At 44.8% G+C, this 19,312-nt stretch overlaps 1 protein-coding gene across 3 annotated transcripts in view; it reads right to left on the bottom strand.

Moving 5' to 3' along the window:
* The window catches only part of DIMT1 (DIM1 rRNA methyltransferase and ribosome maturation factor), a 57,449-nt gene that overhangs the window by 12,188 nt on the left and 25,949 nt on the right, over positions 1 to 19,312 (bottom strand). For all 3 annotated transcript variants that reach the window (XM_069222638.1, XM_069222632.1, XM_069222623.1), the window contains 5 exons: positions 16,847 to 16,940; positions 16,695 to 16,744; positions 15,710 to 15,833; positions 15,450 to 15,542; positions 13,804 to 13,868 (listed from right to left, as the gene is read on the bottom strand). In XM_069222638.1, coding sequence (XP_069078739.1) covers positions 13,804 to 13,868; positions 15,450 to 15,542; positions 15,710 to 15,833; positions 16,695 to 16,744; positions 16,847 to 16,940 — 426 coding nt within the window. The remainder of the gene's footprint in view (positions 1 to 13,803; positions 13,869 to 15,449; positions 15,543 to 15,709; positions 15,834 to 16,694; positions 16,745 to 16,846; positions 16,941 to 19,312) is intronic.

The raw sequence follows: 19,312 nt of genomic DNA on the forward strand, positions 1-19,312 counted from the left end.
ACTAAGTAGGCCTTGGACTGTTATGCTTTGATACCGTGAGAAACTCAAGAGCTACACTGGGGTGCTTTGTTCCCAGAGAGGGGATAATTATGGCCTATAACTTGTGCAGGACTCACATCTTCCACAACTAATAACCCAATTTCCTACCAGTACTATAGCAGTTATTATGGTATATTATTATATTAGGCATATTTTACAAAGGCTACAGACTGATTTGCTGCAAAATGCCAGCTTATTTTTCAGGATCACAATGTATTCGTAGGATCGTAAAATATTTCATGCAATAATGCCACTGTCAGCAAAAGACACAAAGGGACAATGCTGATAACATACATGTGTCGTCTACTTTCGTTCATGCTACTCTCATCTGAATTCTAATGCTGACTATAGGGTAGAGGAGTCATTTACCCCTACATACTGTATTTACAGGAAAGACATTTCCTGTCACCGGTAGCCTTTCCACCAGGGTTTTTGTGGCGGTGCTACTGCCGCAGAAACCTTGCTGGAAAGCTGGCTCCAAATACTGCCGGTGGTCTTCACTGGACCACTGGGTCGGAGATGCTGATCTCCGGCCCGGCCGATCCGACCATCCTGGTAGTACAGGGGGTGGATGAGGAAGGTTGGCAGATGCCAACCCGCCAGACTCATGTGGCGCTCTTCTCCCCCAGCCTGCCAGCAGTGAAACCGCCACTGTGGCCCTGGCGGTCAGTCGACCGCCACGGTCATAATGAGGGCCATAGTCTTCCCCTCTAAAAAATAAAATAAAAAGTTACAGGGACGTTTTAGTTAGGTTCTGAATTTACATGCACAAAACCATAGAAAGTCAGCTGTTAGATTTATTTCAAGTAACTATTGTTGGAGTGGGGCAAGGTGCCCAGCGCAGATTCCCACCTAGCGCATGCAGCCCCTCCTTCTTGAATGTGCGGTATTTAGAGACACACTGGCCACAACAATTGACATCTATTTTGATTAAAACGAGGGTGTGGCTGCCACGCCACTTATAGAATGGAAGCATTTAGGGTAGTGATCAGGGGAACATCGATAGCCAAAGCTACCAGGGCCAAGCATTCTGTAATCCCAGAATTGCAACACACAGAGGGATGCCTAGGACTTCTTGAACAGAAGTCGAAACACGATCCTGTGCACCTAGATGACTTGCAAGAAGCTAGAATTCAAAATGCAGAACTACTGAAACGAGTGAATGAAAACCATTAAACATACTTGCAGCAGCTCCACGCTGAGGGGGAACAGGGCGGATATGTTAGTAACCCGCATGAAACACACAGCATTATCCCCCACCACAGTACTCTTCCCGAGGGCCCCTGAAGGGGCCCATGGTACAACTCAGCTAGAAGTAAACGAGGCTTTTCATTCGTATTACACAGACCTATATACATCACTGCCCTATTCCACCCCTGCACATGTGCCAGCATTCCTGCAAGACTTACAGCTCCCACAAGTGTCGCCGGTGGCGAGCAAAACTCTGGCGAGTGCGGGGGGCATTTTTGCAAGTTAGGCCCCCTGACCCTGTTGGTCATGGTGGGGTTACTCCAGCTCTGGGTAACCTCTTTGGGTAAGCTAGGGGAGACCCAGGCTAAGATAAGATTAGCAGAGGTGGATACCTCTAACCCCAAAATAGAGAGAATGGGTGAAGACATTAAAAGCACAGACAAGAGGCAGTTCAGAATGGGTCCTATCACTGTGGAAGTGGGTCAGTTCCCCAGAGGGAATGACCTGAACAGGAGGATGGAAGGCAGAGTAGGCCCTGCAACAAACCAGCCTATTTCCTCTACTCTTCCTCGCCTGACAGACTAGGAAGACTCTCCCAGCTTTGGTTGAGTCTCCTGGCCTGTGGGCTGGGGGGGGGCTTGTGTAAAGAAATGGATCCCTGTTGCAGTTACCCCCCACTTTTTGCCTGATACTGATGCTGACTTGACTGAGAAGTGTGCTGGGACTCTGCTAACCATGCCCCAGCACCAGTGTTCTTTCACCTAAAATGTACCATTGTCTCCACAATTGGCACAACCCTGGCACCCAGGTAAGTCACTTGTAACTGGTACCCCTGGTACCAAGGGCCCTGATGCCAGGGAAGGTCTCTAAGGGCTGCAGCATGTCTTATGCCACCCTAGGGACCCCTCACTCAGTACAGACACACTGCTTGCCAGCTTGTGTGTGCTGGTGGGGAGAAAATGACTAAGTCGACATGGCACTCCCCTCAGGGTGCCATGCCAACCTCACACTGCCTATGGCATAGGTAAGTCACCCCTCTAGCAGGCCTTACAGCCCTAAGGCAGGGTGCACTATACCACAGGTGAGGGCATTGGTGCATGAGCACTATGCCCCTACAGTGTCTAAGTAAAACCTTAGACATTGTAAGTGCAGGGTAGCCATAAGAGTATATGGTCTGGGAGTCTGTCAAAAACGAACTCCACAGCTCCATAATGGCTACACTGAATACTGAGAAGTTTGGTATCATACTTCTCAGAATAATAAACCCACACTGATGCCAGTGTTGGATTTATTAAACAATGCACACAGAGGGCATCTTAGAGATGCCCCCTGTATTTTACCCAATTGTTCAGTGCAGGACTGACTGGTCTGTGCCAGCCTGCTGCTGAGAGACGAGTTTCTGACCCCATGCGGTGAGAGCCTTTGTGCTCTCTGAGGAGAGAAACAAAGCCTGCTCTGGGTGGAGGTGCTTCACACCTCCCCCCTGCAGGAACTGTAACACCTAGCAGTGAGCTTCAAAGGCTCAAGCTTCGTGTTACAATGCCCCAGGGCACTCCAGCTAGTGGAGATGCCCGCCCCCTGGACTCAGCCCCCACTTTTGGCGGCAAGTCCAGGAGAGATAATGAGAAAAACAAGGAGGAGTCACTGGCCAGTCAGGACAGCCCCTAAGGTGTCCTGAGCTGAGTTGACTCTGACTTTTAGAAATCCTCCATGTTGCAGATGGAGGATTTCCCCAATAGGATTAGGGATGTGCCCCCCTCCCCTCAGGGAGGAGGCACAAAGAGGGTGTAGCCACCCTCAAGGACAGTAGCCATTGGCTACTGCCCTCCCAGACCTAAACACCCCCCTAAATTGAGTATTTAGGGGCACCCCAGAACCCAGGAAATCAGATTCCTGCAACTTACGAAGAAGAGGACTGCTGAGCTGAAAACCCCTGCAGAGAAGACGGAGACACCAACTGCTTTGGCCCCAGCCCTACCGGCCTGTCTCCCTCCTTCAGAAGAAAACTGCTCCAGCGACGCTTTCCCCAGGACCAGCGACCTCTGAATCCTCAGAGGACTGCCCTGCTTCCAAAAGACCAAGAAACTCCTGAGAACAGCGGCCCTGTTCAACAAAGACTGCAACTTTGTTTCCGGAGGAGCAGATTTAAAGACCCCTGCAATTCCCGCCAGAAGCGTGAGACTTGCAACACTGCACCCGGCGACCCCGACTCGACTGGTGAAGAAACAACGCTACAGGGAGGACCCCCAGGCGACTCCAAGACTGTGAGTAACCAAAGTTGTCCCCCCTGAGCCCCCACAGCGACGCCTGCAGAGGGAATCCCGAGGCTCCCCCTGACCGCGACTGTCTGAATCCAAAATCCCGACGCCTGGAAAAGACCCTGCACCCGCAGCCCCCAGGACCTGAAGGATCGGAACTCCAGTGCAGGAGTGACCCCCAGGAGGCCCTCTCCCTTGCCCAGGTGGTGGATACCCCGAGGAGCCCCCCCCCCTTGCCCGCCTGCACCTCTGAAGAGACCCCTTGGTCTCCCATTGATTCCTATTACAAACCGGACGCTTGTTTGCACACTGCACCCGGCCGCCCCGCGCTGCTGAGGGTGTACTCTCTGTGTGGACTTGTGTCCCCCCCGGTGCCCTACAAAACCCCCCTGGTCTGCCCTCCGAAGACACGGGGACTTACCTGCTGGCAGACTGGAACCGGGGCACCCCCTTCTCCATTGAAGCCTATGTGTTTTGGGCACCACTTTGAACTCTGCACCTGACCGGCCCTGAGCTGCTGGTGTGGTGACTTTGGGGTTGCTCTGAACCCCCAACGGTGGGCTACCTTGGACCCCAATTTGATCCCCGTAGGTGGTTTACTTACCTGCAAGAACTAACAATAACTTACCTCCCCCAGGAACTGTTGAAAATTGCACTGTGTCCACTTTTAAAATAGCTATATGTGTTTTATGTAAAAAGTATATATGCTATTGTGATTATGCAAGTTCCTAAAGTACTTACCTGCAATACCTTTCAAATGAGATATTACATGTAGAATTTTGAACCTGTGGTTCTTAAAATAAACTAAGAAAATATATTTTTCTATACAAAAACCTATTGGCCTGGAATTGTCTCTGAGTGTGTGTTCCTCATTTATTGCCTGTGGGTATGTACAACAAATGCTTAACACTACTCCTTTGATAAGCCTACTGCTCGACCACACTACCACAAAATAGAGCATTAGTATTATCTCTTTTTGCCACTATCTTACCTCTAAGGGGAACCCTTGGACTCTGTGCATACTATTCCTTACTTTGAAATAGTGCATACAGAGCCAACTTCCTACATTGGTGCATCAGCGGTGGGGTACAAGACTTTGCATTTGCTGGACTACTCAGCCAATACCTGATCACACGACAAATTCCAAAAATTGTCATTAGAAATTGATTTTTGCAATTTGAACTATTTTTCTAAATTCTTAAAAGTCCTGCTAGGGTCTTGTGTTAGTCCCTGTTAGCATTTCTTTTAGAGTTTAAAAGTTTTGTGAAAGTTTGAATTAGATTCTAGAACTAGTTTTAGATTCTTAAAAAGTATTCCAACTTTTAGAAACATAATGCCTGGTGCAGATGTGAATGTGGAGGAACTCGACCTCACACCTTACCTCCATCTTAAGATGAGGGAGCTAAGGTCACCCTGCAAAATAAAGAAAATCACAATAGGCTCAAGACCCTCCAAACAACAGCTCCAGGAGCTTTTGGCAGAGTTTGAAAAAGCCAACCCCTCTGAGGATGACAACCCAGAGGATGATGATAGTGATTGGAGGAGAATTCCCCCCCTCCAGTCCTACTTAGGGAGAACAGGGTCACTCAAGCCCTGTCTCCAAATATACTAGACAGAGATGGTGCTTCCCTCACAGGAGGGGCCAGCACCTCTGAAATCACTGAGGATAACCTCAGTGAAGAGGACATCCAGTTAGCCAGGATGGCCAAAAGATTGGCTTTGGAAAGACAGATCCTAGCCATAGAAAGGGAAAGACAAGAGATGGGCCTAGGTCCCATCTATGGTGGCAGCAACATAAATAGGGTCAGAGATTCTCCTGACATCCTAAAAATCCCCAAATGGATTGTAACAAAATATGAAGATGGTGATGACATCACCAAATGGTTCACAGCTTTTGAGAGGGCTTGTGCAACCAGAAAAGTAAACAGATCTCACTGGGGTGCTCTCCTTTGGGAAATGTTCACTGGAAAGTGTAGGGATAGACTCCTCACACTCTCTGGAAAAGATGCAGAATCTTATGACCTCATGAAGGGAACCCTGATTGAGGGCTTTGGATTCTCCACTGAGTATAGAATTAGATTCAGGGGGGCTCAAAAATCCTCGAGCCAGACCTGGGTTGATTTTGTAGACTACTCAGTGAAAACACTGGATGGTTGGTAACTGGAAATGAAGTGCATGACTATGTTGGGCTTTATAATTTGTTTATGAAAGAACACATTTTAAGTAACTGCTTCAATGAAAAGTTGCATCAGTATCTGGTAGACCTAGGTCCAATTTCTCCCCAAGAATTGGGAAAGAAGGCAGACCACTGGGTCAAGACTAGGGTAACCAAAACTTCCACTGGGGTGACCAAAAGAAAGGGGTTACAAAGGGTCCCCAGGAGAAAGTGGGTGACACTAGAAACAAAGAAAAATAATCCTCTGTAGGCCCCCAAAAACCAGAACAGGTGGGTGGGCCCCAAGACACAACCCAAAACAAAGGTGGGTACCAGGGTAAGAACTGGGATGCCACTAAGGCATGGTGCCATAACTGTAGACAGACAGGGCACCACACCAAGGACAGTTCTTGTTCCAAAAACAAACCCCCTAGCAAAATCCCAGGGGTAACCAGTGTAGCCATTGGGGATGACTCCTCAGATGAGGAGGTCTTCATAGCCTTCAACTGGAAAAAGGACCCAACAGGTGAGGTGGAGATTCCAGAGGGAAGTAGACACTTCCACCACCTACAGGTGAATGGAATCCCAGCCACTGCCCTGAGAGACACTTGTGCCAGTCACACTATTGTGCATGACAGGCTGGTGTTCTCAAACCAGTACATCCCAGGTGAGATGGCCAGAGTAAGAATTAGCCCAGACAGGGTCACTGATAGGCCTGTGGCTTTTGTGCCCATAGAAGTGGGTGGGACTTTTAGCTGGAGAAGGGTGGTAGTCAGTACAGACCTCCCCCTTGATTGTCTCCTTGGAAATGACTACCCAGAGGTTAGTCAGAGCCCAAGAGAGGAACTGGTCCAGTGCCAGTCCTCTCCCAAGGACTCTGGAGGTGCTGCCCCTGCAGTAATTGCAAGTAGGCCCCAGAAGAAAAAGAAAAGAAAACAGAGTAGGAAGGGTGGACAACCTGTAGCCAAGGTTCCAGCAAGCCAAGGAGATCCTGCTCCAGTAGGGGAGAACTCCAAAAGTGGCACTGGTAAAGTCCAACCTGTCCCACAAGAAGTCCTGGCTAGTCAGGCAACTGTTAAGCCTGAGTGGGTGGCTCCCCAGCTAACAGAAGAAAGAGTGGAAGAAGGGTGTTTACTACAAGATGTGGTAACCCCCCACTCTAATACAGCAGACAGGCACCCTGAACCCAAAGAAGCCTGTAACTTAGCCCCTTCCCTTGTAGGTGAAGAGCTAAAGGTGTGGTTCTGGGCACTGACAGCTGTCAGTGGCCTCTGCTGGGTGTTAGCCTTTATGACTGCACTATCCTTGGCATGGTGGTCAGACCCCATGCCAAATAGCAAGATAGGCCCCCTGACCCTGTTGGTCATGGTGGGGTTACTCCAGCTCTGGGTAACCTCTTTGGGTAAGGTAGGGGTGACCCTGGCTAAGATAAGATCAGCAGAGGTGGATACCTCTAACCCCAAAATAGAGAGAATGGGTGAAGACATTAAAAGCACAGACAAGCGGCAGTTCAGATTAGGTCCTATCACTGTGGAAGTGGGTCAGTTCCCCAGAGGGAATGACCTGAACAGGAGGATGTAAGGCAGAGTAGGCCCTGCAACAAACCAGCCTATTTCCTCTACTCTTCCTCGCCTGACAGACTAGGAAGACTCTCCCAGCTTTGGTTGAGTCTCCTGGCCTGTGGGCTGGGGGGGGCTTGTGTAAAGAAATGGTTCCCTGTTGCAGTTACCCCCCACTTTTTGCCTGATACTGATGCTGACTTGACTGAGAAGTGTGCTGGGACTCTGCTAACCATGCCCCAGCACCAGTGTTCTTTCACCTAAAATGTACCATTGTCTCCACATTTGGCACAACCCTGGCACCCAGGTAAGTCCCTTGTAACTGGTACCCCTGGTACCAAGGGCCCTGATGCCAGGGAAGGTCTCTAAGGGCTGCAGCATGTCTTATGCCACCCTAGGGACCCCTCACTCAGCACAGACACACTGCTTGCCAGCTTGTGTGTGCTGGTGGGGAGAAAATGACTAAGTCGACATGGCACTCCCCTCAGGGTGCCATGCCAACCTCACACTGCCTATGGCATAGGTAAGTCACCCCTCTAGCAGGCCTCACAGCCCTAAGGCAGGGTGCACTATACCACAGGTGAGGGCATTGGTGCATGAGCACTATGCCCCTACAGTGTCTAAGCAAAACCTTAGACATTGTAAGTGCAGGGTAGCCATAAGAGTATATGGTCTGGGAGTCTGTCAAAAACAAACTCCACAGCTCCATAATGGCTACACTGAATACTGAGAAGTTTGGTATCAAACTTCTCATAATAATAAACCCACACTGATGTCAGTGTTGGATTTATTAAAAAATGCACACAGAGGGCATCTTAGAGATGCCCCCTGTATTTTACCCAATTGTTCAGTGCAGGACTGACTAGACCAGACCGTGCCAGCCTGCTGCTGAGAGACGAGTTTCTGACCCCATGCGGTGAGAGCCTTTGTGCTCTCTGAGGACAGAAACAAAGCCTGCTCTGGGTGGAGGTGCTTCACACCTCCCCCCTGCAGGAACTGTAAGACCTAGCAGTGAGCTTCAAAGGCTCAAGCTTCGTGTTACAATGCCCCAGGGCACTCCAGCTAATGGAGATGCCCGCCCCCTGGACCCAGCCCCCACTTCTGGCGGCAAGTCCAAGAGAGATAATGAGAAAAACAAGGAGGAGTCACTGGCCAGTCAGGACAGCCCCTAAGGTGTCCTGAGCTGAGGTGACTCTGACTTTTAGAAATCCTCCATCTTGCAGATGGAGGATTCCCCCAATAGGATTAGGGATGTGCCCCCCTCCCCTCAGAGAGGAGGCACAAAGAAGGTGTAGCCACCCTATGCCATTGGCTACTGCCCTCCCAGACCTAAACACACCCCTAAATTGAGTATTTAGGGGCACCCCAGAACCCAGGAAATCAGATTCCTGCAACTTACGAAGAAGAGGACTGCTGAGCTGAAAACCCCTGCAGAGAAGACGGAGACAACAACTGCTTTGGCCCCAGCCCTACCGGCCTGTCTCCCTCCTTCAGAAGAAAACTGCTCCAGTGACGCTTTCCCCTGGACCAGCGACCTCTGAATCCTCAGAGGACTTCCCTGCTTCCAAAAGACCAAGAAACTCCAGAGAACAGCGGCCCTGTTCAACAAAGACTGCAACTTTGTTTCCGGAGGAGCAGATTTAAAGACCCCTGCAATTCCCGCCAGAAGCGTGAGACTTGCAACACTGCACCCGGCGACCCCGACTTGACTGGTGAAGAAACAATGCTACAGGGAGGACCCCCAGGTGACTCCAAGACTGTGAGTAACCAAAGTTGTCCCCCCTGAGCCCCCACAGCGACACCTGCAGAGGGAATCCCGAGGCTCCCCCTGACCGCGACTGTCTGAATCCAAAATCCCGACGCCTGGAAAAGACCCTGCACCCGCAGCCCCCAGGACCTGAAGGATCGGAACTCCAGTGCAGGAGTGACCCCCAGGAGGCCCTCTCCCTTGCCCAGGTGGTGGCTACCCCGAGGAGCCCCCCCCTTGCCCGCCTGCACCGCTGAAGAGACCCCTTGGTCTCCCATTGATTCCTATTACAAACCCGACGCTTGTTTGCACACTGCACCCGGCCGCCCCGCGCTGCTGAGGGTGTACTCTCTGTGTGGACTTGTGTCCCCCCCGGTGCCCTACAAAACCCCCCTGGTCTGCCCTCCGAAGACACGGGGACTTACCTGCTGGCAGACTGGAACCGGGGCACCCCCTTCTCCATTGAAGCCTATGTGTTTTGGGCACCACTTTGAACTCTGAACCTGACCGGCCCTGAGCTGCTGGTGTGGTGACTTTGGGGTTGCTCTGAACCCCCAACGGTGGGATACCTTGGACCCCAATTTGAACCCCGTAGGTGGGTTACTTACCTGCAAGAACTAACAATAACTTACCTCCCCCAGGAACTGTTGAAAATTGCACTGTGTCCACTTTTAAAATAGCTATATGTGTTTTATGTAAAAAGTATATATGCTATTGTGATTATTCAAAGTTCCTAAAGTACTTACCTGCAATACCTTTCAAATGAGATATTACATGTAGAATTTTGAACCTGTGGTTCTTAAAACAAACTAAGAAAAGATGTTTTTCTATACAAAAACCTATTGGCCTGGAATTGTCTCTGAGTGTGTGTTCCTCATTTATTGCCTGTGTGTGTACAACAAATGCTTAACACTACTCCTTTGATAAGCCTACTGCTCGACCACACTACCACAAAATAGAGCATTAGTATTATCTCTTTTTGCCACTATCTTACCTCTAAGGGGAACCCTTGGACTCTGTGCATGCTATTCTTTACTTTGAAATAGCACATACAGAGCCAACTTCCTACAGGGATGTAACCCAATCCTGTGGCTCATCACACATTTCCGCTATCTGGGGGCTCAGATATATAAAACACATACAGATCTCCTAGATGGAAACCTGTATAAAGCCGCCACAGCTTTACATTTACATGCCCAAGTACAATTTTGGGTAACCTTACCACTATCAGTAGCAGGCCGGTTGGCATTCTCTGAAATGGTAATGCTGCCCAAAGTACTGTAATACTTTGTGAACGTACATATTGTGGTCCCTGCCTCAATTTCCAAGCTACCAGACACCTTACTACGCAACTACAAATAGAGGAGGGTGGATTGGACACAACCGACTTTAAGTCCTACTGTTACACAGCCCAGTTTCAATGGCTGTCATACTGGTTGGCTGGGATACATTTACACAAGACCATGTACACACAGTGCATGCTGAGATCGGGCCAGTTACACCAATTGATGCTGACAGGAGTGGTGTCTCTTCTGAAGCTCCCACTACTATTGAACAATGCTATCACATATTGGAAACATGCTGTTCGTTATTCACACTCCCACACGTGCTATGCACCAAATATTCCATTATGAGGCCTATCCAACTCAGCTGGCACCCTCACGCGTCCCAGTCTCATACTGTGGGAAAGAGCAGGACTCTCCACTGTGGGGAACCTGTTTAGTGATGGAGTGTTGTTGACACATCAAGATTTGTTATGTCAATCCGAAATCCCAGGGGCCCTCTTTCTCACACATGCTATTATAGTCCAATATATACAGACACATTGCTCGCTAACAGGGCTGAAACCAGACATCCATACACTGACTAAGATGTTGTACTTAATGGGCACGGACAGATATTTGGTCAAGTAGATATACAGGGTGTTTTGAGAGCACTTACAAACCCCACTGCTCACATTAAGGGCCAGCTGGGAATTAGACCTCAAATCGTCTTGTCATGATAAAGAGTGGAGAATTCTCCTAGCATATCCAAGCATGACACCTCGTAACTCATGTTTAAATTTATACTGTTCTCATTATTACACAGGGCATATTTAACACCATCTAAACTCCATAAAATGACCCCTGCAGCCTCACCATTCTTCCCGCACTGCTGAGCTGAAGATGCAAACTTGTTACACATAGTGTGGTCCTGTCCCATATTGTCATCCTACTGGCCAGGCATTAGAGACTCACTCTGGACAGTGACTGGATCCCTGATTAAGACTCAGTCGAACATTGTTTTTTTGGGCTGTACCGTCATCCTAAAGCTTTGAAAGCACAAGCTGGGTTTATCGACCTAGCCCCTTCTGCTCACCAAAAGACAAATTACACAACGTTAGAAGTTGTCCAAGGCTCCCCTGGTGTCGTGCTGGCAGAAAGAGGTATGGTGCTGGGGCTCTTCAGAGAGCCATGTATTGTATAGGGAAGAATACTGCTGCATCCATAGGCAACCCATAACTTTACAATCCAGCTCAACATGAAACAATACAATACTACTTAAGACTAATGATGTTCAACAGGGAGTCATAACCTACTGATTAGGAATAACATATTATCTTGTATTTGTCCCATAAACAAATATGGTGATATTAAGTAGGTTTTACAAGAAGAATTAATTCTACTTTTGCATCAGTAGTCTAATGGCAGGTGAATTTTGTAACTGCTGGATACAAATGTCTTGTGTCAACTAGTTAGTACAAATTTGAGTCCCCTGGAGGACAGATATAGTTTTAAAGACTGCATGCAAACTGAAAGTCATGAGTTGGAACCTTAAATTTGTATTTCTCAATTGTTCATATAAGGCTGCTAAAAGGGCTTACTTTGTATATTAGTGTGGTCTTATGACAACGGAAAACCCCAAGCACTTTATTATATTTTAATCCCTGACTTTTTGTTATTCCGTGCTATACATTCGTAACATACAATGCCTACCTTCTCATATTACATGCACAAAGCGTATATACAAGTGGTAAACAAAGACAAAAACTTACCTCCAATGTTTCTCTTAAGTAATTTTAAAGTAATAAGCTGTGTTCCTTTGTTTCCCCTCCATTACACTGGCATCTAGGTCATAGTTACAGACGGGTCCAAGCCAAGATCATTTATTAACAAAAGGAAGGCTGATGGCCCTTTAAATGAGGCATTTGTTTTGGGTGTGCTGGATTTCTAAATAAGAAAGTCCCTTCACTGCCTGCAGTTTCCTGCTTGGAGCAGAAAGCAGACAATCTGTGGGCGCTGCTCAATGTGCCTTGGTGTCTGAAAATTACAGTGGGGAAAACATTCAGCATATTTCACTGGGTCCAGCCCAGACCCCAGTTCTCGCTTAATAATGGCTGCCTTATTCTTCTCACTGCTTGCATCAACCCTACTGTTTAGTAAAATCTTATAATGGTACAACCTTCTGAGTCCTGTTGTTTTTTTAAACCTGGGGTGTAGGTGCCACAAGAGTAAACTATTCATGTTACGAGGGTTTTTATCTACATTGCAAAACTGTCTCAAGACCCAATTAAACACCTGTTTTCGCTCTTGTTGTAACCAAGAGTTTGGAGTGGTAATTGCCACAGATTTATATTTGTGAGTGCAGCACTCGCAAGCATGACCAGTGCCTTGGTACACATAGCCTTGACTGCACCGCACAGGATCTTGAACTGCCACACACAGAGGAAAACAATTAGAGGGAACATTGATGAAATCTCTAAATTTATGAAGACCTTAGAGACAGGTCAAGAGATTTTAAACCTAACAACTAAGTGAAGTGGTCCACTCCTGCAACAACAGATATGAATGACCATATTAAGACATCTAGTACAGTTTTTGACAAAGGTTATTATTAATGTCTTGTTTATTCTTGCAAGGTTGGCGTGGTTCATGGTTTCACTGGCATGCCTTTTATTCTACGAATTACTTAGTTATAATCTGATCTTAAAAAAAAGACAAAAGTGTTGTAATAGTCGTGTGTGTGTGTATACACACACACACACACACATGTGACAGTACACACAGCCAATGCCAATATCAAGTATCAGGCTCAATTCTGCCAAAAAATGAAACTTTCGAAAGAGGTTTAAATCCAAACTGAACACACTTCTCATGTACAAGAATAGCTACCAGTTGCCAACTGTTCTTGTTGTCACTCTTCCTGTTAGCAAATCTAAGGAGAAGTTGACATACTAAATGTCCGCTTTAGATTGAGAATTTATATCAGAGATGGCTGCAATCAATTGCCCACACATCTTACTCAAACAATGTTATTATCTAAACAGTTTATAAAGGATGTAAAAGAAACAGTTATTCATGCCATGCTCCCGCGTCCTCGTTGTTCTTATTCAAACAAAATCGATTACAGCATCATGGCCTATAAAGGCTAACGGTGCAACTAAACAGGAAATGAGACGTAATTCAAAAGGACAATATGTTATCAGGGCAGAAACTGTTGCATGCAACCTAATTTATATTTTTAGAAGCATCTACATTACATTATTACTTAGGAACATATTTGTGATGAGATAATATTAACGTTCCATCCTTGAAACAAACTTGAGCATACAGGAAAGCACAAGCATAATAAGACTTGTTTCCTCCTACTTTAGGCCAGGAAAACATCCACATGGTTATTCCTTTTGCTGGACAGGGATCCCAACTACAAACATACACAGCATAGTTCACAGAATACATACACTATCAAGCCCTTTCTAAAATATTTTTATTGCCATAAAACAAAGGTATAAAGGATTGTGCAAAGTGGAAGCTGTCCTAAATTTCAATACAAGTCCCAAAATATATGCATATAACAAGGCAAAAAGATACTCACTTAAATGCTGCAGATAGTGTCTTATTCTTCCTGACAAAACAAATTCTTACGAGACCATCCCATTCCTGAAGATAAAGAACTGTCCATATAATAACCAATATTAACAATAGTAAAACATTGATTCTGTTTGTATGTGAAAACATATAGGACGATTAAAATAACAAACCCTGCTGTATTTTATTTTTCTATTTCTTAAAAAAGGCGAATTTACTACTGACATAAATAAGCTGAAATAGAACAAACATAACAAAATGAGTGTGCAACAAACAGCAGGAAAAAACAGGACTGATGCGATTTTAAATACATGCTCAGTTTAAGATTATGGACATTTAGGCATCTTTATTGTCATGGATGAGAAATCCAATATTTGAGACAGAGAGAGATAAATATATGCTAAAACAGTTTTGTTTGTATTGGTCACACTAATTTAAACTACTACTTCCAAACCTAAGGTAAATTTACTTCGAAACCTAAGGTAAATTTAAGGTAAAATACCTAATACATCTGTAAACCTTCAAAATGTGGCCATAATACTAAAAAGGGTATTAATCAAGGGTAATCCAAGGTATTGTTTATTCCTTAAATAACTTAACTGTGGACCTGGTGTATGACTAGACCCTTGAGCTTTGCAAATGTTCTACTTTTGCTAACATAGGTTTGTTGATGTTCCATCGAAGAGAAATATTCTGCCAACCATGAGGATCTGAGTAACTACTGAATAACCATGGGAGTGCTTACCTGGGTAAACTGTTGAATAAGGCCCACGAGGTTGTTGGGTCAAATAGCTCATTAGACTCAACAGAAGTCTAGATTGCTCCTGCTAAGATCTCAAATCAAAACTAAATATTGAAGGTGTCCGAGCACTTGTACTTTTGGATATTGCTGCGGCCTTCCACAACATCAACTACAACATTCTGTTAGAATGCCTTGCAGAGCTAAGAATTCAATAAACTCTGAGCTCGAATGAATCCTTTCTCAAGGAAGTGGTTAAGATGTAGGATTTCTCAAGGATCTGCCCTTCCTTCACTATTTTTAAATATCCATCTTTGCTCTTAGAGAACACTATTTGGCATGCCGTTCTTCTAACTACATAAATGACACACTGGTGATCATTAAAATGAACTAAAAACAGCATATTGTAGCAGTCTAACTTTGGATAGATGCATTTTTTATAAAACAAACCCTGTAATCTCGTCTCTTCTCAGAGTCTCCTTCAAGGGTCTCCTTCCCATTCACAAATAGTTTCACAAACAAGATTTGTCAATGTCAATTTTAAACTGTACCTCCTAAACAGATCATTATGCTCAACTAATGTGTTATGAAAGAAGTTCCACGAGTCCAGCGGTCTGGAATGTTTGAGTCAGACATTTGTCCAGTCAATCTTATTTTATTTCAACTGTTAGAAAAGTACCTGTACTTGCCATTTCTAATTAACCTTAGTGATTATTTAAAATTACAAAGCAAGCCAGTGTTCTACATACCTTTCATAAAACTTCACAACATTTCTATTTTATTAATGTATTGCTACTGCTGATAACATTAACTCACAAATCATAATAGGAACACTTCTCTGATGCAAAAAATAGCACTTTCCAAAACAATTACATATATGAGTATTACACTGAAAGAACACACTACACGCTCACCTGGAAATTAATAGGAGGTGGGGGATTCTTTGGTTCTATTCTAACAACACTGGATTCCACTTTCGGAGGAGGTCTAAAATTGTTTTTTCCAACCTGCAAACATAGTTAAACTACAGTTAAAGCCTAGACTACAGCCTTTCACACAGATTTTATAAGCCAAAATAAGGAGGGTAGCATAAACGTCTTGCCAGAAATCTTTGTAAGACGCTTTCCCAATATAATCTTTCTTTGCATCAAAGTCAGTAAAACCTATCACTCACTTTCATTAGATGGTCAACACGAGCCAACAGCTGTGTATTGATTGACAGCCTGCAGTATAGTTTGTCCCCAGGTTTAGCGACTAGACGTAGGGCAAACTCTCTCTGAAACATCAGTACAGCACACCTGGGGAAAAAGCACCAGACCATGTTAGAATACTTATCAAGGAAAGACACAAGTGTAAGCTGTAAATAACAAAATGCTGTATATTACATCTCTTTAATTCTCTGAATATCTAATGGCAGTCTACCAGTTCATTATTTTATGTTTGGGAGATACAAACATATGCTACTAGGTTACACAGTAAACTGTTAAAATGACCAGAGGTCATATGTCTTTCATGCTGTTCTGACAGCAGGTTCTGAAAGACTCATGCCTTAGTTAAGAACGCAAAAAAAAACAGAAATCCGAATTTGAGAACAGAGCACAACAAAAACAGAAATCCTAATTTGTAATGAGAATGTCTACACAATATAATTGCAGAGATGCATCAAACAAGTGGCACAACTGAGTGGTTTTGACTCCGCTCGCCATCCAGTCCACGATGATCAAGCCTTTGTATGGCATGCCTGTATTCTGTACACTTCTCACAAAAAATATTAAGTACTTTACTTGTGTTCTTATTACAGAACTCACGGAAGACTGTTTTTCGTCTGACTAGTCAGTTCTTTCTTTTCAAAATGTTTATACTTTATTTGTCATAAAGTCATGAATTACTTTCTTTAGCCACCTCCCTCAATGGAAGATCTTTTCTAATTGAAAACTAGAAAGTGAATGGATTTTGGCACATGCAGCACCAGCAATGCTTATTCATCATTTATTTATTTACATGCTGTTCTCTTGATTTTATGCATTTGCAACATACCTTAGGTAATACACCAGTATCATGTTTTCTAAATGGAATATCAAAACAAAGTGTTCACGGCACCTCCTGGTCTTAACTAGAATGTATAAGACAATACATGATTTAAATCACACACCACTTACCTAAAAAAGGGTCTATGAAGCAATAACTTAAAAACAAAAGGGGAGGATATCTAAAAAGATAAAAAAAACAGGATGTCTGTTTATTATTTTATAATAAAAGTACCAGAAATCATGGCTGTATTATTCAGAACATTGGTACTCTAACACCTCACCTGGTATGGCAAGTTAGCCACACAGATATCAAAGAATGGTAAGTCTGATTTCAGCACATCACCAACCATTACTTGAAGTTTGCTTGCCAAAGCACTGAAGAAAGGAGAAACAAATCAACACTGTAAAATAAGCTTACAACTAAGGCATCAGTGACATACTGATAAAACAATACTCTGCTCGGTTATGGGAAGGAATGGCAAGCCCAGTACATAAGTAATGTATATAGAAATAGTAATCTTAACTTTTCGAAAATCATAACAACTGAATGTGTAGTATTTTTTGTGTTTATGTTAACCACCAACTCAGATACACAAGCCATTCAGGTAGAGCTTTTTCTTTTTCCAGGAGTACTTTGAATAACATCACAGGTTCCCAGTCTAATCTTAACATATTGTGACACAACTATGCAGTTTAGCATAATCTGTGATCATAAACTCACTGAACATTATGGGACATTTAAAGTGTTTGAAGAAATGCAACACAGAATTAAAGTCCAGCATCCCCTGCTATTGGGAGGGCAGCCTGAGCATTTCTGGAGACACGCTCAACATGGGTTGCAGTTTAGGATGAGCCATTTAGGATGAGCTTCTGCAGCAGCCCTGAGTTACCTAGAATATTGTTGACAAAGAATGGGTGGAGTTTCTTGGAACAGCTGATACACGTTTTGTGCTAGAGAAGGCTGAGTTGAGTTAGTGGTTTTGGAGGGGTCTTCTGTTATAGAAAGTACAAATGAAGGCTGTGAAGGAGAAACCATTTGGAGGTTGAAAAATCTTCTTATTTATAACTTAACTTGTAGTAGACACTTTCCAGGAAGAAAGTAGGATGATTACAATGGACCCTGTGCTATGGTCACATTTAATGAACCTGGTTAGCACAATAATGACGAAGAAACACGGACCGAGTTTCTGGGTAAGCACTTTGAACATTGTGGAGGATTTCCATAATGAGGGTCTTGTAAGTAAATCACACATTTCTCCTAAATATATTTTTTGGAATAGTAAAGGTATAGGGTTTGACTTTCCGGAAGCAAGATGGCAGAAGAATAGGAGGGGAATTAAAGATCCACAAGATTTCAGTATATGTATGGGGACCATACAAGACTGGTTCATTACTTCTGAGGGTGCTGGATTTGTTTGTGACAGACACAAAATAAATGTCTTTTGCTAGGTGAAATTGCTCCTTTTTAAGATTAGTAAGCCATCCATACGGAAAGCATTGGTAGTCCACCAGGAATGGCGCTTAATATTAAGAAGGGCATGTTCCTTTTGTGTTTAACATGCCCTGATAGTGAAAACACAAAATTGCTGTTTTGACTGTAGCGAGGATGGTGGTCTCATTAGCTACCATGGAGCTTCACTAGCCAACGTGATAAGTACTAATTACTTTCATTTGGGACCACCAAAGATAGTACTCAAATGTGTCAAATTAATAGTTACATTAAGCCAGACTCACTGCTGAGATCGGATTTAAGGTAACTTTCTACAGAAACGTAACTTTAAAAAGTAATCACTTTGATGCCCAAACCTTCTGTAGCCTTTCCTGTTGTCATGCAACACTTGTCACCAGAGGCAACATGCTGCCCCCTACAAGGAAATGTAAGTGTTTCTAAGGGCAGAGAACAAAGAGAATTGCTGAAGAGAGAAGGTGTGACCTCCTCCAACAAGGTGACTACCGGGCAGTAGCCACAGATGTTCCAGCGTCAAACAGGCTACTGACTCAGTGAAGCAAATGGCGATCATGCCTTCCCCTGCTCCCTTCTCTTTGCAGGCAGACAGGCTGGCATCTCCTCTAGAGGGGGAAAACCTGTTGAAAAACTGGTTTTCCAGCAGGAATGGCAATTATGCTAGGTACACCCCAGGGGAAGATGGCGTATGCCATTTTAGGGTGGAGAGGGGTATCCTGGGATTGTTTGATAGCCAAAGCCCCAGGAAGGGACAAAGTGGGATGGGTAGCCTTGTAGAAACTAGTGCCTCACTGGCCTGCAAATCCACAAAAGAGAAGATGGCATAGATGTAGAATCCCAGTTCCAGAGCCCTCAGATCACTGCTGAACGGGCAAGAAGACAGAAGGACTGCCCTGATGCTCCCTGGACCAAGCAAAGAGAGGTTTCACCAAGGAAGAACTGTATTTGATTAATCCAAGGGACTGGCAAAGAGGAATGTGTCTGCTGGGCCCACTCATGTAGAAAGAGCTTCACTTGTGCCCAGTACAGAAGGAAGACTGCCCTGCTGCTCCATGGACCCAGAAAAGAGGCTGCACCAAAGACTAGACTGTTTCTGCTGAACCAGAGGGACTCGACAAATGTACTGTCCCTGTAATGGCTACTTGTGGAAAAAGGATCCACTTGTGCTGGGTCAGAAGAAGTCACTCCAAGAGCTATGTGGCCAGCCCACTGTTTAGCACCAGGAACACAAAAGCTGAAAGAAGCCTGAACTTGTGAGAGCCCAGCTGCCCAGGATCACCTG

Source organism: Pleurodeles waltl, chromosome 1_1 (assembly GCF_031143425.1).
Source record: "Pleurodeles waltl isolate 20211129_DDA chromosome 1_1, aPleWal1.hap1.20221129, whole genome shotgun sequence".
In the NCBI taxonomy this organism is placed as follows: domain Eukaryota; kingdom Metazoa; phylum Chordata; class Amphibia; order Caudata; family Salamandridae; genus Pleurodeles; species Pleurodeles waltl.